Below are 23,932 nucleotides of genomic sequence, written 5' to 3' on the forward strand. Positions count from 1 at the left end.
ACCAAAAAGAGAATTCCGACCCTGCGTTCCATATCGTTCGGCGAGTCGATAATCGAGTCAAAACCAACGGTAAGTCCCTTGAACTGAGCAAATCCAAGCAGCAGCGAACAAGGCTGCGGCTGGAGTTTCCGCGTTAAGTAGACTAATGGCAAACATTGGGGGTCCTACGTCTAGTAGGTGACGTCTCCTGATGAGCTCAACGCAGTCTGTCCTGCTCTACGGCGCAGAGGTATGGGCTGGCGCTCTTAACAAGGAGGCATGTCGTAAACGCCTCGCGCAAGTACAGAGACGGGAAGCTTTACGGGTGGCATCTGCGTACCGCACTGTCTCTGAACCGGCCGTGATGGTGATCGCGGGAGTTATCCCCGTTGCCCTTCTTGCTAGGGAGCGTCAGGCCATATACAAGCGCAAGGGAGATGAGCCAAGGGAGGTGGTTGCTCGCGAAGAACGGCAACACACTCTAGACGAGTGGCAGCTCTCTTGGCAAAATGAAACTAGAGGCAGATGGACTGCGCGGCTCATCGGCAACTTAGGAACGTGGCTGAATCGGAAGCATGGTGAGACTGACTATTTCCTTACCCAATTTTTAAGTGGGCATTTAGGTTTTCAGTCTTACCTGCACAAGATTGGAAAGGCGTGTTCTCCGGATTGTGTGTTTTGCAATGGAGTTGTGGACGACGCCCACCACACTTTTTTTTCTTCTGGAAGGTGGGATGGAGTTCGTCAGCAGCTCTATTTAAACACAGGGGATCTCTCTTCAGAAAACATTGTCGAAGAGATGCTGAGGACTGCTGACAGGTGGAACCGTGTTGCCCATTACATTCGGGCCCTTCTCGTTGCTAAGAAGATAGAACTCGACCGGTGGAGGAGCCGGATGGCAGGGGGTTCCTTGAACTGACAGTTCTCTTCCTCCTCTCCCTCCGTTCGTGAAAGGAATTCCCTGATTTGAAGGCTCCGCAAAGCGGGAGAGTTCGGGGACTAGCCCAAAGTAATGTGACAAACGGTTCCAGACTAGCTCTCTGACGATGGGGAGGTGTTTAGTTGGTAGTCCGACGACGTACCGAATCGGGAGTCCAACACTGTGTGCGTAAATGCATTCACCTACCCTACCCCCCCAAAAAAAAAACCTAATTGGTTTCCTCTATTTTTTTGGTCCACGGACCCTTCTTTTGAGTTAGTGCCTCATTCTTATAAAACAAGTGACTTGCAGCTTCGAAACGGGCAAAGGCTACTCATCGGACGCAACCTCACCTTTGCGTTGGGAACAACGTGACCGAAATGATATTTAGGTGTTATTCGCTCCCTTATATAGATACACAGATAGGACATGGATTCAAATCATATTGAGATGTCCAAGAAGTTTAGAGATAAGGCGGCCAAAGCAGAAGTAATTTTTTGTTTTACTATTGAGAAACTCTTGAGTCCGTCATGCCGCCTCAAAAGCAGAGGTGAGGCAGTGTCCGATGAGTAGTCCCTGCTCCAGATGAAACCGCAGGTCGTTTGTTTTTTAAAGAATTTGATATGTTTCTGAATGGTTAAGTCTGTAAGGTATCGCTGAATAAAGTCGATGCGACCTTGCGATAAACATTAAAATCCATGCATATAGATCGCGATGGTATAGTGATTAGAGCATTATGCTGAAAGATTGCGAGTAAAATATCACTGGTGCTAGAGCGATTTGCCCGAATAAAATCAGGGTTTTTTCGGGCGAACGGAAACTGTCTCCTGGTATACCCTTACAATCCTGAAATGAAGCGCTCTTAGACGCTTAAAGATTTAGATCCGCTATTGGTTATTATTTATTATTAAAAGATACATCTATGACTGACACACCTATGGACCGTCATCTATTCGGCTCAAATGGAAATATAATGAATATTGTCTTAATAAAATTCATAACAGACGAAGTCTCATAGATTATAATTCAGCACTACCTGGCCGAAAATGGAGAGACGCGCATCAACCCATTTCTGATTACCATAAAAAATGTCCTAAAGTCCTTTAAGAGATTTAAAGAAAACCTATCAACGTGAAGGATTGGATGCAAGAAAACTGTAAGCGGTAGACATATACGTTTGGTCCTACCAAATTTTACCATTCCAGACACCAAATAGGCCGGCGAAAGTGACGACATTCGATGGATCTACCATGATCACAACTAGGCGAATCCTACTGCCTTATTATCTCCTGTTTTCAAGACGCTCGAACCACTACTCCAACCGATACTTGCGACCAATATTCGCCCCGTGAACCATCAACGTGACTCCTGGAGAAGGAGTCACTTGTCAATTGTCTGGCTGGCCAACCATTCTGGACCAGTTTAGATACAATCAGGCCAAACTTCAAAGGATCAAGGATCAAGTTGCCTCTTGACATTATCACAAGAACATCGGCACCAGGAGACCAAAATGTAGCTTACAATAGACCACAGTATTCTGAAACTGAGCGGTTTTTAGTAAGATGTTACCCGAATGATCACCCACTATCCCCACTATCTAATGGAAAAAATCCCATCTCCTTGGCACATTTAACGCAACATGAGGAACCCGGAGAAGAACATCAACCCTTAGGTGATAGAGAACTTTTTTACCATACATCCTACAAATGAGCCATTGATGAGCTGCTACATGTCCTGAAATTGATCTAACATTCAATCACTTAGCGATGAGAAAACCGTACCCCGATCAAAGAGAGCTATATCAGGATAGTATTCGCATCTCAATTCATACCTGTCCCGAATCGATCCGGTATCCAAAATAGCTGATCGGCTAGCAACGGCACGCGCATGAGACCTTCAATTGTTTAAGGGGATCATCCCGTATAAAGTAGTAGTGCTGCCTAAGGCAGGCAAGCGTCCAGGGGAACCGTATTTCTATAGACCCATAGACATTCAATTCGGCCAATTGAAACCATATACAAAAGTCTCCGATGACGATTGGTGTTCCCATCTACCTCGCTGCTATTGTCAATAGCTACTTGCAAGAGCGGACGCTGCGGTATAATACCGATGATGGACCAGCGAGTGTTCCACAGGGCTCTGTACTGGACCCATTACTGTGGAACATCATGTATAATGACGTACTTAGCCTTCCGGTTCCGGAGGAGGCCAGGCTGGTGGGTTACGACAACGGCATCTCAAAGATGCTGAGTTGCACTAAAGCGAAGTAATCAGTGTTGTTATGGCTTCGACTGGCACTCACGGAGGAAAAGGCGGAAGAGGTCCTCATCACTAAGCGCCGCCAGGGAAATTACGTCTGTATTAGAATTGGGAATCGTGTCATCATTTCCAAGCGATTCCGTCTCCACGTACTCGAGGAGGGCGATCAGACCCGAGTCCGCGAGGGACTCATCTGAAGTGGCTCTTGCCACCATGCGAACCGGGATGGCCCTCTGAGAGTATATGCTCCAGGAGAATTCTTGGAGGATGTGCTCGCGGCCCGGTTATTTGCGGTTGTCTCCCTTGTGGGAGTTCATAGTGGTTGTGGTTATGTCTACATCGCAGGCAGAGCTCCTTGGGGCTCAAGCGTGGAGTTGCGCTACACAACTCGAGTGCTGTACCCTTTAATTGCGGCAGAGGTGTTAGATAGGTCTTACATCCACTGGTATGAATGCTGAGCCTGCACTCAGTATAAACCAGTACCGATGTGCCAGTCATGGAGGGGCTCTGATTGTGGTCTCCAAATCAATCCACGCCCAAAGAGGACCTTGATCACTTTCAAGCCGGCTATTAGATACTTGAGAGTGATGATAGACGGAAAACTCAATTTTAGGCAGTACATAGAGCATACTTGCCAAAAAGTTTCCACAACGAGTACGGCTCTGGGAAGTATGATGCCGAACGTAGGAGGACCGCGCCACACTTGCAGATTGCTCATAGCCAGGGTGGTGAGTTCTATCTTGCTGTATGCAGTCCCAGTTTGGGGAAAAGCGCTGCATGTTTCAGGCAATGCACATAAACTGAATGCGGTCTACAGAAGAGCAGCCTTAAGGGTGTGTTCTGCCTTCTTCTTTATCGCAAGTGAAAAAAGCCGAAAGGGAGAGAACCATAAGAAAATGGTAACAGTGATGAGATTAGTGAGAAAACGGCCATTGGACTGGAGAGAAAGCATGGAGAGATCAATTACAACCCAGTTTCTCACAAGCCACGGAGGATCGAGGGTGACTTTACTGGTTAAAAATCCCACATTCTGGCGTGTGCATGCTAGAGTCTTTCGAAGATTTCCACCTCCTTACAAAAAAATAAAAGACAGACAGACTTTGAATCGATTTTAATGAGGTTTTGTTTCACACATGATGATGATGATTTTTTGTGTGTCTTGAATAGAATTACCACAGCATTAAGTATGATGATAATAGAGATAGGAAAATGAGGCGGGAATCGGAAGCAGTGATGGACGGGGATGAACTGTCGTTTACCCTGTCGCCCTTTACGGTTCCGAGTGTAGGCCAAATCATTGGCATAGCGTGCGATGATCACAGTCGAAACAAGCATATTTATGATCGTTGGCCCCTAACCCATTGGAGATAGCAGGGTACTTACAATGATTTCTGACTGATTGAAGGTGGGAGTAAGGAGAGTCGCCCTTTTGGTCCCAAACCAAGGTTTCAGGGTTGAGACAAGATATTCACCCGCTTGGATCCTCCTAAAGTCCTTCAAAAGAACGCCTTGGTGGTTATGCCTACAACACGAAGTTTCGGAGGACGTTTTGTCTCCGCTTTGCTCCAATAGACTTGTCAGTTAGACAAATACCTTCTGGCAGCTCTTTTAAAAGACGACGACCATTAACGAATCAGAACTTGCCATCAAAAATGAATACAAAAGCAAAATGAACTAAGCCAAAAATAGGCCATTCAGCGTCCGAATTGTCATTGAGTATCACACGGCCACGAGCACCAATTTTTGTGTAGAATCATTATAGGGGATGAGAAGTAAGACTTCTTCTAAGGGGGGCGCTAAGTTAGGTTAATGCGTTTACGTACGAAGTGTTAAACTCTCGCAAGGTACACCATTGACTTACTAACTAAACACCATCTCATCGACAGAGAGCTAGCCTGGAACTGCTTGTCACATTAGTTCGGGCTAGCCCCCGAGCTCTCCTGCCTTGGGAAGTCTTCAAATCAGAGAATTCCTTCCAGGAACCGGTGGAGAGAGGAAGGAGGGAACTGCTGGTTCAAAGAACTCTTTGCCATTCGGGCAGTCCACTGGTCAACCTATACCTTCTTTGCAACAAGAAGAACTCGAATGTAATGCGTAACACGGCTCCATCTGTCAGGGCATCTCAGCATCTCCGTGGTAATGTTGTCTGGAAAGAGATCTCCTGTGTTTGAATGACGAATACCATCCCACCGTCAAAAAGAAACAAGGTGGAATTGCAAAGCACAATCAGGAAATCGTGCTTTCCCAATCGTGTGCAGGTAAGACTGAAATTCTCCATACTCACTTACGAGTTAGATAAGAAAAAAGGTAGTCCCACCATGCTTCCGATGTACGTTGCTGTTCTTCCTGACCAATCACCTGCCTTCGCTCTTCTCCCTTGCATTTGCATAAGGCTTTACGCTCCTTCGCAAAAGGGACAGTGGGAATAACTCCCGCAATCACTATCGGCTGATTGAGAGACAATGCAGGAGGCAAATGCCAAATGTTTGACAGTGAGCAATAAAAAAAGAGCCATTGAGAAGCGATTATCGAATGCTTCGTCAATTCATTCAGATAAACCTTATTTTTACGTTGGTTATCCTGTTCGGATATTTGCCCCATTATTTTAACTTCACCATTTTCTTGCCTTGCCTTCATTGATGTGCAGCCCAAGATCTCGCGCCGCCTGCTCGATCTGGATGAAGGCAGTTTCAACGTTTCGGTTCGTTCCTCCCATGAGGTCGATATCGTCAGCATAGGCAATTAGCTGGGTGGACTTAAAGAGAATCGTACCTCTTGGATTTACCTCAGCATAACGGATCACTTTCTCGAGGGCCAGGTTAAAGAGGACGCATAATAGGGCATCCCCTTGTCGTAGACAAACAGACGAAGTATATGGTGGCAACGTCAGTACCAAAAACCAACCAACCAACAACATCAAACCGCACTGGTCAAACGGGAAGAATAAAGATAGGGAGGCTACAACTTTGAGACCGTTGATAATTTCTCCTATCTAGGGTCGAAAATCACAACCGATAGCAGCTACGATGATGAAATCCGCGCACGGTTGTTGGCTTTTGGCCTCCTACATGAGAATGGACGATCCTGTAGCCTACAAAATGGCGAAATCTATCACATAACATGTATGGATGAGGATGGTCCAGCCCGGAAAGTCAATAAGGGCAATATCTACGGTCGAAAAAGAAGACGAGGCAGACCGTGCGTAGGGGATCCTGACAGCTTTTAGGGATACCGAATTGGTGGACCTTGGCGGAAAACCTGGAGCTTCTGGCGTCTGGAGTTTCTTATTAAGCCAGGCCTAGACCGGGTACCGGTTGTTGCGCCGTTGATGATGAATTTATGTCTTAATTGGTTAGCTTTGAAAGCTGAAACATACAGTCGAAATAAGGACTGAACGCACATCTGCGGAACCTAGGATTCTTTCATCCCATAAGCATTTGTCTGGGGTATTTTACGAGCACAATCTTCAAACTCCAAAAACCAATTGCATCATGCGTGTCATCAGAAAGGTTTAATTGAGCTGAGTTTAAGAGCTGGAAGACCTGCATGTCCAATTTTCACCCCTTGTCTTCTATTTTTCGTTTAGCGCATAAGTACCACCTCTAGGTAACCGATTCCATAGACTACAGGACCCTGGTATGCAGGTAAATCAAAAGATAGGAATAGTTCCTCCGAAATGATTTGCCCAACGGTTTGGTTGTTAGCGGCATTTCTAGGTACTAATTTGATTTATTTTCTTCAGTTTAGTAAGTTTAAATTCAAACTATTCAACTCATAAAGGCAGAATAGATCTAGGCTATAAATCATGCTTTTTATTTGACTTTTGCTCATAATAAAATTAAAACCGATCACTTTACCGACGATTTTCGCTCAAACCTTGTATATCAACTCCACCTTTTTCGCACAATCAACCTTAAATTTCAAAATGGTATCATTATTTCAGGACCCTTTCTTTCCTCCCTTTTTCCGCGTTGATAAAGTTGGCGCTTGGGAAAAAAAGTTCAGGCAGTGCAAAAATTGGTGAGTTTCACAAGCTTACATACATCAAAATGCCTCTATTGCCTCCATCAATCCGTTAGGCAAAATGCAAAAGACGGCATGCAATTTAAGGACAAAGTAGATTTGACCATTTGAAATTGATATTTCAACGATGTCAATTTTATTTATATGGGAAAATTGGAATTGAAGAAAAAATTTATATTGGGGGAGATAAAAAGGAAGGGATTTTCCGACGGTTGAAATTAAGATAATAGAGAAACCGCCTAGCCAGGCCTAGCACATAACCGGTAATACTATATTCGCAGTAGTGTTCAGTGTAGTGTCGTGTAGTTTCCAGGATACTCAAAAAGGAGTCAATCAAGGACGAGGTTATTTTTTTTTTAAATAATTGATTTTTTAGTTAATACTTCTAGGTTGGAATAATTTCAAGAAAAACACACGAGTCAACATCAGACCCTTACCATTGATGACTACCAACATAAGCAAATTCCACACATCCTCCTACCTTTACGTGCTGATGATGACCTTTTAAATCCTGGCGCCAGGAAAGCTGGTGGTGGAGTAATTGGTGGTGCTGGTATTTGATCCCAACAAGGAACAACGTCCGGTTGATCCCGATACAGTTCAAGATGATGTTTTTCACAACGACGTCGCCGCCGTATACTAGGTGCTATCGCTTTCATTGCGGTAGTGGTCATTGGTATTCTCGTTTTTTCCTCCTTTTTCGTAGAATCCTTACGAGATTTTCCAACAACAATTTCGTCGGTATCGCAGGTGCCGTTCTCGACGTTGGTTTCGTCGGGAACTTTCAATTTTAGACGATATACAATTAACGTGGAGGATTTCAGTTTGACTGATTTTTAGAGCCGGTTTTTGGAGAAAAATCAAATGTTTTTTTGATTTTTGTCTTTTTTTTGCACTTTTTTGTTGCACTTATAGAGATATTTTCACTGTTTTGCTTTTTGATGTCAAATTCTTAAAAATCTAATATTTGTGATGTTTGAACTACGTTAAATGTTGATATTTGATTATTGGAAGAATGAGTTACAATAGCTCTTGGTATAAGCAATCAGAAGCGTTTTGTGCGACAGTTGTATTGGCAAACACCGAACTACTTTTAAACAGTTCAAAAATATTTCAAAATCCTTTTTAGTGATATCTTTATTTGATTCCTGTACTGTAGTTTCCACTCACAATCTTGATTGAAGTGAGACGATAATAGATAAATATTGCCTTTTTTTACTTTTACCTTACGCTGATACTTAGGCGCTTATTTTTATGATATTATATTATTTAACTGACTTTTTTTTTGGTTTATAAAGTTTTGTATTAACAAGTTTTAATTGCATTTGAAAAGTTAGGCGTTCTTAGGCGCTTGTTTGTAGGTAATATTTTGAACAATTTTATAACAGCAACAACATTTAAATATATGGTATAATAGTCTCTGCATTCACAACTTTAGTTTTAGAGAGTAGTAACAACAAATTAGCATTCAAGTTTTTTTTTCCAAATGTATATATTATTGCGTAGAGCTGCTGCAGGGCTGGAGATAGATTTGCATTGGAAACATTCTTTTAGTATACATACATATACTTTCTCCATCATACCATTAATTAGTATTAATTAAACATTAGACTATTTGCCTGGCAGTACATATTATAGTACAGCCATAAGTTCTGTCAGCCGATCCGTATAGCGAGAAATGTCAGGCTATCGAAACTGGTAACACTGCGCACGGAGAGTACCTAACCATACCCTACTTCTGTCAGACTATCAGGTTCCGAAGGTCAGTAGCGCGTGAACGACAACACGATGAAGTTCGGGAACTACGAAAAAAGAATTGCGATTATTGCATTGCACCAATGTGGGAATACGCCGAAAAAGATTCATAATTTGTTAGAAAAGCTGCCAGCAAACGAACGATTCGTTTTTAGCATATTAGCTTGATACCGTGAAACAGCTGATGTAGTTGACAGGTCGCGTGAGGGGCGCCCGAATGTCATGCATGCTATGCGTAAGCGTGTTCGTCGCAATCCTGCGCAATGGTGGGCCTCTCATATCACTGAGCGAGAGTGTACGAAAAGATGTTAAGAGGATGTAGTCGAGCCATTGAGTGAATCTCTAATCGTTGGAAAGCCGTGGTGCTTCCAGCAGGACTCAGCCCCCGCTCACAAAGCCAAGCTAATTCAGCAGTGGTTAACGGCGCATGTTACTGACTTCATAACCGCGGATGAATGGGCTTCAGGCAGCCCAGATTTGAATCCTCTGGACTACAGCCTTTGAGCTAAGTTAGAGAAGACTGGCTGCGATCGAACTTACACCGATTTGGAAAGTTTCAAGGTCAGCATCGTGCGTGCAGCTCGAAAAATACCGCTTCATACCGTGCGTAATCAGGTCTGTATATTTGATTTGGTTTATTACTTCGTGAGGAATAAAGATTTGTTTGACTGACAGAACTTATGGCTATACTATGTATACTTTGCGATTGGTAACACGCCTCCATATAAAAGGTTACTAGATATTTGATTCGTTAATAGGCAAGTTTTATCAGAAATCAATCCTGAATATTTCCTCAAAACTCCTTTGTGTACTGAAATTACTAATTAATACTATGAAGCTATCTTCCTATATATGTATGTATATATTTACATTCCATATTGTACTGTGCATATTCGCTGTTCGCCCTTACTTCATATTGTAGAATTTATTGTTATTTAACTGATTAGTTTGGCCTGTCCCTTTCCTGTAATCGCAATGTTATGCATCATTTTGTTCCTATCTTCCCCTGAATGGAGCATAGAGCATCGTTCGCCAGTTCGACAGCTCTCCAGGTTCTTACCAGAAGCCAACAAACACTCCTCCTTAAAATGTAACCTATTCACTGCCACTTTCGCCTTTTAATCAACACGTCTATCGATACCTGGTCCAAAAGCGGAGGCAGTTCTTCGTTCGAGGTTGCGGCCACAATACACCGATAGCATGTCAGGGAAAGATGTCAACGAAGACTTGGGAGCCGTTGAGCAAGAGTGACGATTACAGATTTTGCATTAAATAGTGTTCGCCCTTTGTCTGTTGGCCGACCGATCAGCGATATATTTTTTTTCACCGCCAAATGACCTAGCCCCATTTTCAACTTATGGCGTGTAGGTTTTTCATCCTTGTGAGGAGATGCGGACCAATAAACAAGCCAAAGCAAGCGACTATCAACTAGTGATCTCGCTCAAGGCCGATGTATATCCCTCTCTGGTTTCGCACCAGAAAACAACTCCTAATCTACTGTTGATCGCGATGTAGTTGATCTGATTAGATGGATCTTGCCGGTCAATTCAATTCCAACTATGTTATCGCAAAGTCTGACCACGAATATCGGAAGTTTTTGTTGGGTCGTACCGCTGACTGCACTATTGGATATTTCTCATTCTAGCCCGGAATCACGCAGTTAATAAATATTCTGTTTGGTACTGAAAGCACGACGAGCAGTAATCCCACACCGGATTCCGTTTACTTCTCTCAGACTGGCCAAAGCACAATAGGACAATGCAACAAACGAGAGAGGGGTGTTTCTTAGAGTGTCACTCTCTTACTTCGCTCTACTTTTTTGTTTTAATCTGAAAAAATCAGCCGCTGAATCGCAACGAACGCTTGTGGGGGCCTACGGCGACAATGCTCCACCGGAAACAACGTGCCGAAACTAGTTTCGTCGGTTTAAAGATGGCGATTTCGATCTGATCGACAAGGAGTGTGAAAATCGGCCCAGGAAAGTTAAGAACCACGAATTGGAGGCTCTTTTGGACGAGGACGATACTCAAACGCAGAAAATGCTCGCCAAACAATTAGATGTTTCTCAACAAGCCGTTTCTATGCATCTACGTGCAATGAGTAGGGTTCAAAAGATTGGAAAATGGATGCCGCATGAATTGGACGACAGGCAGATGGAGCGGCGTCATAATACATGCGAAATCTTGCTTGCCAGACACAAAAGAAAGATGTTTTTGCATCGGATTGTGTCTGGCGACGAAAAGTGGATTTATTTCGAGAATCCTAAACGAAAAAAATTGTGGGTCGATACCGGCTAACCAGCGACATCTTCTCCAAGACCAAATCGCTTCGGACGGAAGACGTTGCTGTGCGTGTGGTGGGATTAGCGAGGTAGTCGTGATATAGCTAGCACCTGAAGAGAGCACTTGATGTCACTAAAAAAAGAAAACACCAAACCACTTTCGAAAATCAATAAGAGAATGAAGCAAATCCTCTTCAGAGAAACAAATTTGGTTGAATGACCATGAATGAATGACATTACCCAACATCACCATGAATGACATTACCCAACATCACTGCATCATCAAATTGATAATGATATTACTCTTGCTGTAGGTAATGTTTTCTAATGTGATATCATATTACAAAATCTCACTAAACATCACCGTTCGCCATAGTACAAATGGTGGCGGTGGTTGTCGATTGTCAGGCCGACGCCGAGTATGGCTTACAAATCGAGATATTTATGCCCTGTTCTTTGAGCTGGCTTTGAACCGGAAAAATTAGTGATGTGGTAATATCATCTGCGGAGTGAATTTGATGAATCTAATGTTGCTGATATAATATCATATGTACGGTGAGGGTAATGGAAGGTGATGTGATGATATGTGATCTAACTTTGAAATATCAATGTCATATCACATTATCTAATGGATTTACGGAAATTCAAACATCTAATCATGTAAATCATTACATCCGCAAAAATGTACGATTTGGTATGAATTATGAGCACTTGGAAACATTGACCCATTTTTCAAAGGAAAGCGATGTAGACAAATGATTGAAGATACTTCATGGCCACAACCTGAAGAAATAGGACGGAGCATCAAGTCACGCAACACGCGCAATTTTTGTTAAAGTTTCACACGATGATAATGTAAGCTAACCAATTATATCATGTGATCTAATCCCCCATTAGATCACCCTTTTAGGTTATTTTAAATGCACAATGGTAGACATTTAAATAATGCCATTTTTCGCATATAATTTTAATGGATCAAGCTTTTTATAAAATTAAAAAGACGCTGAAAAAACCGAGTATTTATAGTCAGGGACAATCTTGGAAAGAATAAATATTTCTTAAAAGGGGTGACAAACCAAACCCAATCTTGGTATCTGGTCAAGGAATTCCAGTTTTTAGAGTAACATAATTTAGGACCTTAGAGCCTCCTGCTCGTTTTCAGGTCATGGTAGAAATAAAAAACCCTATCCTATAGTGATATATTTTTTTGCCAATGACTTGTCATTTTCAGATTGCTGAAGAGTAGAGAAATCCAAATAAAAAAGAATGTAAAGACTGAATTTTCAACCCCATCCCAGAAATCATAGACATTTTATGAAGGGGGAAGGGAGAGGTGTCCTCTTCAAACCCGATGAGAACTCTCGGCAGCCACCCCCTTAAAAAGTGATGGCCCCTCCCTGGAAGTGTTTGGATATTCTCATGGCGAGAGAGGCGTCTTCGATGGTATGGTCAGGTAATTTGCGCAAACGAGCATCGTAGTAAACGAACAAAAGGCCGGCTACTACAACAGTGGCCTGATACGCTGGATGGGGATTTAGAAGCCTCGAGATTGCATCCAGATCAGGCATTTGATAAAATAAAATTGAGAAACCAATCACGACGAACCGACCCTGCTTGGGAACGGGACAAAGTCTGCAGAAAAAGAAGAAAGTTTAAAGTTGCAACTCCATCCCGTGGGGAGGAGATGATGGCGAGGATATGTGAGAGAATTGCGGCGGCCACCCCCTCTCTGAAATAGCCACGGCGCTTAAAATTTTGATGGTAAGGTTTATCTTTGAACCTTTGAAACTGAAGTGAAGCTTCAGGGCAGTCTAAGTAAGGCAGTGAGGTCGTTTTGAAGTTGTTCAAAGGAGTGCTGGAAAGGCTAGACAATCTAAAGGGCACTATTACTCACCAGAATATTTCAAATAGTGGTAGACGATATAAACGACCAAAACTGCACAATCTAAATTTTGCCACAATTAAATCTTGATGAAATAGAACGAATCCGCGAAACAGTCGGCTTGGATCGATCCCCAGAGAAACACAACGAGAATACCATGACCAACCATAAAGATTAGGGTGGTCCAGTTTTCAGTGGGAAAAGCGTTGACAAAGCAAACCTCAGCAGTTGTTTGGTGAGGATTGTATTTCTCGTGAGGTCTATTCTATATTCAAGATGGGGCGGATGCAGCGAGCAAACTCGGCTTCCCTACATGCAAAGAAACCGCGCTTGAGTGAATTCAGGATGAGGGCAATGTTATTAATCTTTTTTGACTCAAAGGGTGTGGTTGACAATAGCTTCAGTGAATAGACAGTATTACTTCAAAATCCTTGCCCGTAATAATGTACCATTTCCCCATTCCTCCTCGTGTCATTTCCTGCCAGGAAAGTTTCGTTATCATAGAATATTGAAGGCTAACATAGAGGCTTCGACGAACTGTTCCAAGTAGGTTCCCTCGGCATTTCGTTAAGAGCATATAGGGACGGCGGCACATTATATTGAAGAATTTTAAACTCGTTTACATTAAAATTTAATAAAAGTGTTGATGAATGTGTTTTGACACGTTTGGGGAGAATCTGCATAGTCTGAGGACGACGATGCAATTTAAGAAAGCCATAAATGGATTACGCTTGCTAGCAGAACCTACTACTTCGTATTCCTTAACCTCGAGAGGAATAATGTACACAGGCCATTAGAATTGGCGATATATAAGACATTCGTTTGGTATATTCTGCATTATAGCAACGAGGCCATGAAACAAGCTGGACTGAAGGCATAAAACACCTTCCAGCAGTGAATCCTTAAGCAAGTATCGGATCCAGTGAGAAATGATAGCAGATGACGTGGAGATCAACTTGAAGTCATACCATGTATATCGATGTGAAAAATTTCATCTCAGAAATTATTATGAACCGACTACGTGGGACCTATGGTCGTATTAAGGATTTTTTGAAGACTTCTGACAGGAGGAATGCAAATAATCGAGCGGCCGCTTGGCAAACCAAGAAACAAATGGAAGATTCGATTAAAAGGTCAAGCGCTGGTTGGTTTTTAAGGTCTGTCTGTCTGTCAAACCCGATTTATTCGGAAACGGCTGAATCAATTGTCACAAAATTTGGTGAGAAGGTGTCGTCTGTGAACGCTTTTACATATAGCAAGTGGCGCTATTTTCTGTTGACTTTAAGGGGATCCCAATACATGAGAGGGGGTGTACATTTTTTTTTCAAAGAATGTGATCATATGGGTACCAAATGAAAGGGCTCAACTAGTACTTTTCGAAAATTATATTTTTGATACTGGGAGGGGAGTGAGGGCTCAATATGTGTGCCTCAAAAATCTAAAGAAAATCACAATGGTGAATCCATACGAAATCTAGGCCTCAAAAGGTCATAATAGTATATTAAATTCATCCTAGAAATACAATTTGGTACGGTTATAAGTAATATCATAATGCACAATTTTAGAAAGTTTGACAAAAACCCAGCTATTATTAACAAAGTTATCAAAGGTTAAAATTGTGTATTTTACGTGAAATAATCGCACACGCGGTCATTATCATATAAAGTGAATACGCATGTCACGGAATATTTTGGATTGAGGCATATACGAATGGCAAAACGCGGTTAGGAAATTTCTCACACAAGCCTGTATATCCGAAGCGTCCAAATTTCGGTATTTCGGCACACTACCATGGCGAATGGAGACGAATCCTTCAGGAGGCCAAGGACGAAAATCTGTCTGTAGCGCTATGGTTGAAAAAGAATTTATAGGCCCAGTATTGAGGGGATTGACAGTTTCATTCATGACAGAGGCAACTCATCGGATGTCTCATTTGCAGACTTGCCATAGCGAAGGAACCATTGACACCTGGGAACCATTTTCCGTCATGCTGCTCTCAGGGTAGAGTTGAGGCTGCGTTTGATAAAGTGCCTCTGCTTGGGCGAAATTGTCAATAGTTTTTTTTTGTCCAAAAAGAGAGGGCCGCGGGCTAAAAGTGGGAAGAAGTTTCTCCCCAATTGATGTGGTCTCTTATCAAGTGGAAACGTGCCAAAGACTCTCTCGAAACTTAGACAAAAAAAAGTATTGAAGTATTAAGCGACGATAGGGTTTCACGCCCATGTTATCCACAGGGGTTTCGCTGAATACCTTAGGAGTACTCTCTCATTACAATGCCGACGTATTCTGCTGTCGGGTCATAAAAGAAATTTAACTGACAGCTGCTGAGATTCGTGTGGATCTCATTAAATTAAACTGCGCCTTGATCTAGGAAAGTCCCAATTTTATTTCACTTTTATATCCAATGCAGTTAGGCGTCCACATCGAGTTATGGGAAACTATGACAATCTCGAAATCTGAAGTCGAAAGCAACTTCATATCTTCATTTGTTTTATTTCACTGACTAAAACTTTACAGCTTCCACAATAAAGTTCCAGTCAACAAACAGCGTTCAAAATACATTTAATCCAACGTCTCCTTTTTCTTCAGCCTTTGTCCCGTCCAGAAGCGGGGTCGGCTCGATATTTTAATAGGACGTGATAGTATGATACGCATAAATATAATATAATCCTTGCAAGTTCCATAGTAGTTTCTCCGTTTGTTTTTATCAGTCGAAATGAGTAAAAAGTTATGGCTAATATTTGCCAGCCAACATTTCAGAGAGAGGACCATATCGCTTGGGTATTCCTCACTCCATCTGAAGATGGCAGAACCAAAAGAATCGTCGTATCCACGACTATAAAAAGGGAAAGGCCATTCTGTTTGAGTCAGATGCCTTTCATGTGGAAGATTAAATTGAACTCGTAGAAGTCATCGACCTTGCCCACTTTCTCTCCCACTGTGTCTGTGCGTCCTTTCGGTCTCAGCCGAAACTTAATACAATTTGCAGGAATGCATAGCATCCCCAGAAGATGTTTTTGAAACTTTTTTATAGTCTTCGTGTAGAATTCAAGCGAAATCATCATGGAAACGGGTATAAAGACGAAAGACAAAAACCAGGATCGGGTGGGAGAGGGGGTGGGGGATGTTCTTTCAAATAAAGAAAAGTCATTAAATTTGCATCTTCAGTGTCAGCATCATCACTGTCAGCGAACTGTGAAGTGTACAACGACGTGGACGTTGTTGGTAATTAGCTGACAATATCTCTAAAATGCAGGAGACATCGCACAGTAATGCCTATCCAACATTTCAGGTAATTCAGAGACGAAACTCATCAATTTTCCAAACTTGAAACTATGTTGGCTGGTGCGTAATTACATACAAAATTTGGTGAACGACACCAAAATGGGCTGTCACCGGGGTAGAAGTCATGGTGGATTAGGTGTGAGAAGCTGATTTGGAAAGTTTCCTCCAACCTTCGGGAGACCCCATTACCTCAGTTTTCGGGGGACCACTACCGTCATTATCATATTATCATCGGAACATTGGTATAGTACTATCAGCACTTCTTTGCATTATTCATTAAAGTGTTCCGGGGGGTGGGGTTTGTATGTGGAGGGCGGAAAATTTAATTTTAGTGTGTATGAGATAGGGACGTGGGAGGATTGGATTCAACTTTGTTTCGCTAGACGAGCCACGTTGTTTGAATTCCGCGTGGGGGCGTCTACGATCCAAGAAAACTATATTGGAAAGATTTTTTAATCCCAGCACTAGCGGAGGCGCTTTCATAAGTTCTGCATTGACTCCGTCGTCACGAGCGCTTTCCTCAGAGAATTACTCTAATCATCGGCCTTCCAGACCATGTACTCATAGCCGTTATCAGAGCCTTCGCACTGAAGCACATATATACCTCCCTCAGGTGTTGATTTACCTCCAACTGTTTGCATTACTTTGTGTTTATTCCCTTCACGTGTTCACAACTTTTTAGATGTGCAAAGCGCACCTTTCCCGCTCCTTCAGGCCTCATTTTGATTGCCTCCTAAAATTTAAATTTCCTTTTCATGGACGCAATTTTCACTAAGAGAAATTTAACTTTGAAGGTTCTTTTTCCGTTGATTAGCTGAACTTTTCCCGCACACCTTTGCTGACGAGGTACGTGGAGTGAGGATGGGCAAGGAGTACCCGCGCTTCCCTTTGGGGAGAAGAGTTCAGCTGTGTTCATTAATGTGGTTAAGAAGGAACTTCAGGAAGCAGAAAGCCGAAAAATGTTGGGAGTTAGGAATTCAAGAAATCAATAGGAGACCACCAAAAGGCCTAACTTGCTTAGTAAGTCGGAAGAAGTAAGACTCCAGCTATGCATGCATACAAGATCTAATGGAATGGATAAAACAGTGGATTATCGGTTGTCAGGACTAAGATTAATGTCATCCGACTAATGTTAGGTAATCGCTGTATTCAAGTCGAACACTTTGGTTCTACCGAGAGAAGCGTTTCCCCCCTCCACTCTACACGGCATCAGCTGGCAAACATCGTTATCCAAAACACTCCCCCAATATCCTCCATTCCCAGGACCAACAGGGGCTTAGTCTTTCAGGGAAAAAGCTAATTAGAATGTGATTTTTCAGGAGCCAAATTCTAGTAACGACACTTATCTCTGCGTGTCACTTGTCTTCCATCGTCTGCTGAAAATGCTAAATGTTCACCATAAGCGGAAATCATTTCAATGACAGACATACAAGGACTCTCCAGGAAAAGACTTTACGAAAACATTCGGGTGTTGCTGTGGAAAATTTATCCGGTCGTTGAATAAATTTTTAGCTAATATGGAATTTTAGATTCAGAATATTGCGAATACCCGAATTTCCATGGAGATTCTCCCAGACATGGAAGACACGGGTGACATGAGAGGCAAACACACGCAGGGAGCGAATACAGGAAAAAAGAGGACCCTCGTAAGTGGAAGCTTCGCGAACAATATAATTGAGATAAAATATAAATTACGGGAAATGACACGTCATGAAACGATATCGAATTGAAAATAGCGTAATTAGGACTTTTTGGCTGGCTGCGTATTAACTTAATGGCCGTCTAGGAAACACGGTATTGGTGCGGAAAGCCGGAGTACGAGCGACGGTGATATGGGGACGGGGGGACAAGATTAATGGAAAAATGTCTTCTGGGTTGTAAGTAGATTTGTTGTTTTATTCATTGAATAAAATTTTCCGGGTGACATTTCATGTAAATCTCTGTTTGATGGAAAGTTTAATTAAGGGACTAACTGTTTAGTTGAATTAAAATAATGAAGTCTTTCGGTTGTGCAAGAGTTGGAACCTGCCCACGTTGGACAGTAAATTGAAATTGAGTCGATTCAACTAAATCTTTAGAGTTCGTTTTCCATTTCAGATGTAAAATGCAATTGTGGGCGTTTTTATCAGGAACTGCCACCTTAAGACCGTGTACATTAGTTGAAAGTTCCAATTCGTATGGTTGCCACATCTGGTTTTTCGTGGGTGAAAGAGCTCTAACTTCGGGAAAATATAAGCCCATGGATTTTCCAACTTATTATGCCTCTTGTTCATTTTTGTGTGGAGTGAGTCCTTCACTGTGGCTGATATTCTTATTTCGTCATTAATGAGATTATGTCGCAGTGAAATAATGCTGTACGAGTATTAAGCAGTAAGAAGTAGTCCTTGGAGTTTATAGTCCGATAAATGAATTGTGGTCCTCTTTCCTGTGACTGTCACATTCTATGACAAGAATTATCCTTCTCCTTAGAAATACGTTGAAAAATGTAGCGCTCCTGATATCATTAATTATAATAGTCTGAAGACTACTTAAGTCTTCACTGGAACGCGGCTGTGCTATTGGAGGACGCATGTATGCCTACTTAGAAACAAACAGATTAAAGGAGTCCAACTTCAATGGTTGGATCATAAGCTTTCTGGCAAAATCTTTGTTTTTTTTTGTTTTTATTTCTTTGGTAGGTTTGGTGTCTCACTTTGCTGGAGAGAGTTCACGTACCAACTTAAATTACGTGGCCCCTGATTCCAGTATCGTAGAACACGCGACCCAAAACGCTTACTAAGGATAACCAAAATAAAATTCCATAGTCAGAAACTCTTCTACCTAACGAGGTTCTCCTGCGTTAAATCTATCAGAATTCGCAGTTGGACTCTCAAAAGGGATTAGCCGAAAAGGGATAGGCTTTTATAAGGCTTTTGGTAACTGAGTGAAATCGGTCAAAATAGGTATTTGACTGACAGAAACGCTGCAATGGGCTGGGTCTTACTGGCTGAAAAAGACTTCTACTCCTCTCCTCCATGTTCATCGAATTTTTAACTTCATTTTCCATACTAGTTTATCATATAGGATATTTTACAAGAACAAACGATAATCAAAACCCCAAGCCAATGTGTGTCTACCGTACCGAAGGCTGAATGGTCACAAAGGTCCGTGAACGGTAAACTCTGGGTACCAGGCGGTTTCAACTAGCCTTGCCTCGGCAAAGAGAGAACTGAGGTCATGACAGTCAATTAAGAGAAACTAAAAGAACAAAAAGACCTTCTAAAAAAGCAAAATTAAAACTGGTTCGTTGCGATCCAACCCCGAGTGAAGGGGTAATCCTAAGCTCAACGATGGATAACCTGAGTGTAGACACAGATGCTCTACTTACTCAAGTGGTAACCAATCTGATAGGGAGCCACTTTTTCTGTCAGCACTCCTGCCCCCGGGCTCCAATCGACGCCATCTGTGGAAGCTGAAGTCTTGCTTATAGATAAGCATCTGTCCTCGGACAGCAAACAACCTTCGGCAAACCGTATTCGGGCAAATGACAACCCACGGGCTGTGTCAAGGTTGAGGGGAAAGAAGCATTTGGGGCACCTACAGTTAAGGCAAAACTGAAGCAACTGCGGTCATCGGACGAAGCCAACTCTTCGCCACAAAAGACAGGCCGGCAACGTTCTAGGGATCGTCACATTGCAAGTGTCGGCTTCTAAAACCATTGAAGGGTGCGCGTCCCCGGCATCTTCATCTGAAGCGCAGATGAAGTGTCATATTTCTTAAATAAATTTGCAGCATTGTAAAGCGGCGACTTATCAGTCGTCGCATCAATAGCTGTAAGACGTTTATTTTCCCCCGGGGTCTAAACTTCCAACATGCTAATCTGTTGTATGCTAATGGAAATGATCGTCCACGATCCTGCCTGATGGCCTCAAAAGTCCTCCAGGCTAATTCGTGATGGCGACATCAGTATCAAACGATATCACATTCTCGGATCACAGGCGCATTGATTTCGTAATGGGCATGCCATAAAGTCAACGAGGGATTGTCCGGTTTTAAAACTACCTTGATATTTCCAATCGCATCTTCGCCGTACAGATTAAAACTTGGATCGACAACTTTTATCAGCGTCTTATTTTAGAACGCACACATCAAAGATATTTCACTGTGCTTCTAGAAATAAGATAAATTTTCCTTTTTACGTAGCTTAGACAAAGTTTTTAACCCAAAATCCCCTTTCTCAGACTACATGAATCATCTATCTTCATGCGCCTTCTTACGAAAAGCCTTTGCTCTATTTTTTTAACGCACGCTGATTCAATTTTATTTCTTCTGTTCACTCTTCTGTACAGTATAGGGTATCCACACAGGTTCAGGCTTCAATGAGACAATGAAACATCACCTGCTGCGCAAGCGAAAAGACGAACACAAACAACCATTAATAGTCGAGATTCGAACTCGGAGCAACAAGATCGAGAGGTTGACATTCAACCTACTCTCCCATTGCACCGTTAGGTGCCAAAACTACTGCTAAATGAGCCAAAACTACCGAACATAGGGTGGCATGATGAGCATACTAGGAGGGGTCTCATAATGGCCTTTTTAGATGACCAGGCAAAGTGTGAAAGATCATGGGCTATCTCGTGCACTTGAATAAAATCAACATTCTCAGCTGGATTTACGTTATTCTCTACACATTAGCCAGATAAATGTCTGAGTCGGCTTCAGGCATTCAAACAGAGAAATGCCTGCATCAGACAAGATCCTTTCCTTCGGGCAGACATCAGTCAAACAAATATTTGAGTGTGGCTCAGATATCAGACAGACGCATTTCTATGTCTGTGTCAGACAAAGACCTGCTTCAGCCAAACGTTTGCTTCAGGATGTCTGCATCTGTTTCATACAAATGTCTGGATGTGGCTCAGACAGCAGGCAAATGTCTGACGCATGCTCAGACATTTGTCTGGCTGATATCTCTCTGATATGTGAGACAGATACAGACTTTTGTCTGATGCAGAAAAAGATTTTGTTTGAAACAGACATTTGCCTGTCTGATCTCTGAAACATGGGTAGAAATTTATGTCTGTTGTCTCAGGTAGCTAGAGGCATTTTCCTACGCCAAACATAAGTTAATAATAGTTTTTTTCAATATGTTTACATTTCAAATAGACTAGGTACTATTCTGTCGTGTCGCGTGGCTCCCAGTGGGTGTTAGCGAAACCGTCGTGTCGTGGCGTGTCGGTCTCTATGGGCGCGCCCCTCAACGCCACTCCAAAATGTTGACCATTACTCAGCACGGCGAGTAAAAACTGAATGAGCTGAGGTCAGAAATTACAAGGATTGTTTTGACTACTGAATCTCTTGGCTAAGAGCTTATTACAAGGAAAACACAAATAATCGGCGCAGGGGTCAGATTAAAATTTGTTCCTTTATTTTGGAAAGTGGTCCAGGTTATAATAGTCCTAAAACTAGAGCAGAATCGCCAAGTTATTTAAAAGGCTACTCCTTAAGAAATCTAGGCAAATCATTGCGGATCGAAATCCTTTATTAGCTTAACAATTTGTTTTCCGTGAAAATCATCCCTTGATTCAATAGGCGCACAGAATCGCGAATCGGATTGAAAATGCAGTAGAAAAGAAGCAAGTGTGTTCGATCATTTTCTTGCAAATACCTGATCAAGATAGGCTGTATGAATTGCATAGGAGAGTTTTTCAGAATTCCAAAATCTTATGTATCTACACCACAAGACGGTCTTTTGGGTCCAGTATTATATCTTTTATACACGGTTGCCCTTCACCCCTTGGTGGGGTGTAGCGCGTCAACCACACCTACGTGCCATCGATCGCGGTTATCTGAAATGCGCTTCAGCTCCCCCAACGACTTCCCAAGACCCTCGCCCAAGACACTTGCCCTTGGAGCGACCCACTCGTCGGCCATTTTGGGAGAGTGGATTCCACTGCACGGCATAGACCGCAATGTAAATGTCGTCCCTCCTCAATTTGTGACCTATCCACTCCTACTTCCGTCTTCCTATCACATCGCATATGAGTGCCAAGTCTGTGCGGCGACCAAGCTGTTCGCTTGAACTAGTGCAATGCCAGCGTACTCTGATGATACGATGCAGACAGGTATTGACGAAAGCTTGGAGCTTTTGGATAACAGTGGAGTTCACTTTCTATTTGCTACTCCCATGTAGCAACACGCAAAGAACCTAGCACAAAACAGTCTCAGCTTGATCTTATTTTTGTGATAACTGCGTTTTCAGATCTTAGACAGGGCATCGAAAGCGGATCTAGTGCTATTAATGCATCGGGTAACATCTATTTCGGTGCTACCGTCAACAGAAACCACGCTTCCTAGATATAAAAATTCGTCGATGCTTTCGATGTCCTGCCCGTTAATGCAAATAGGAAGAGTGCGATGATCCATCAGACTGAGATCCTTGGTTTTGTTGGTGTTTATCTTCAGTCCAACTCTACTTGCCTCTCTTTCCAAATCTTGACCCATTTGGCCAAGGTTCATGACCCATGAACATAGTCCAAGTGTTTGAGGAAAGATATCATCCTGACAGGATGCAACCCTGGCAGATTTCGCTTTGAAACTCCAAATCCTCCGAGATTTTGCCTCGGTGCTCACAAAAAAGTGAATCCAGCTAAAGTGAGCATCAACGGACAAGAAGTACCACGGGCGAATGAAGTTAAAACATTTATGTATCGCATCCGATGCTAAGTAGAGCTGGAAAAGACACATATTAAAAAAGAAAGACGAGTTAACTGCCAGATGCCGATAGATGTGTTGGTTGTTTGGGGGAGAGGGAAGATTTCTAGTTCACCATCGACAACAAGTTATTATTTTTTAAATAGGTTCAGAAGACTATATGGACCTACAGTACACAGGGGCTAGACAGAAACTAAACTATCGTGCACCCTTTTTAACCTGGCCCTGGAAAAAGTGATCCGTGGTGCTGAGGTCCTGCCAACTACTGGCCTATGAAATCCGCGCACGGTTGCTGGCTGCTTACAAAAACTGTTGCGCTCGAAACGTCTCATCATAGAGTTAAAGTTCTTATTGTACAAGACTATGATCTTGCCAGTCCTCATGTATTCCTCGGAGACTTGGTTTCTTAGTAAAAACAAACTGCGAACTCTTGGCCGCTTTCGAGAGAAGAATCCTCTGAAGAACTTTTGGCCCCCTAACGACGAAATTTATGAGCGATACCATGATCGTCAGGTTGTGGATAATATCTGGCTCAATAATCTGTATGGATGAGGATGATCGAGCTCGAAAAGTCTAAAAGGGCAATATCTACGGTAGAAAAAGAAAAAAAAGAAAAGAAAGACGAGCTAGACCGTGCCTGACATGGGACGATGGCGTAGGCAGATTTTAGGGATATCGAATTGGTGGACCTCAGTGCAAAACCGGGATGTCTGGAGTTCCTTATTAAGGCAGGCCTAGAACGATACCAGTTGTTGTGTCATTGATGGTGATGATGGCGAGCGCAATGCTCTGTCTGCTCGCAGGGGAATAGAGGGCCAAACCTCCGATCTGGCTGTCATCCACCAGTGGAAAAACGACC

At 42.6% G+C, this 23,932-nt stretch overlaps 2 protein-coding genes across 13 annotated transcripts in view; both read right to left on the reverse strand.

Moving 5' to 3' along the window:
- LOC119648998 (phosphatase and actin regulator 3-like) overlaps positions 1-23,932 on the reverse strand; it is a 650,924-nt gene that overhangs the window by 175,829 nt on the left and 451,163 nt on the right. The window lies entirely within an intron of this gene.
- The window catches only part of LOC119649001 (WASH complex subunit 3-like), a 284,314-nt gene that overhangs the window by 117,441 nt on the left and 142,941 nt on the right, over positions 1-23,932 (reverse strand). Inside the window, exon 1 of one of the 2 annotated variants that reach the window (XM_038050942.1) lies at positions 7,618-7,635. The exons of the other annotated variant lie outside the window; for it this stretch is intronic. Coding sequence (XP_037906870.1) covers positions 7,618-7,620 — 3 coding nt within the window. The 5' untranslated portion in view covers positions 7,621-7,635. Of the gene's footprint in view, positions 1-7,617; positions 7,636-23,932 lie in introns of those variants that run through there. 2 annotated transcript variants of the gene reach the window in all.

This window comes from Hermetia illucens, chromosome 2 (assembly GCF_905115235.1).
Source record: "Hermetia illucens chromosome 2, iHerIll2.2.curated.20191125, whole genome shotgun sequence".
In the NCBI taxonomy this organism is placed as follows: Eukaryota; Metazoa; Arthropoda; class Insecta; order Diptera; family Stratiomyidae; genus Hermetia; species Hermetia illucens.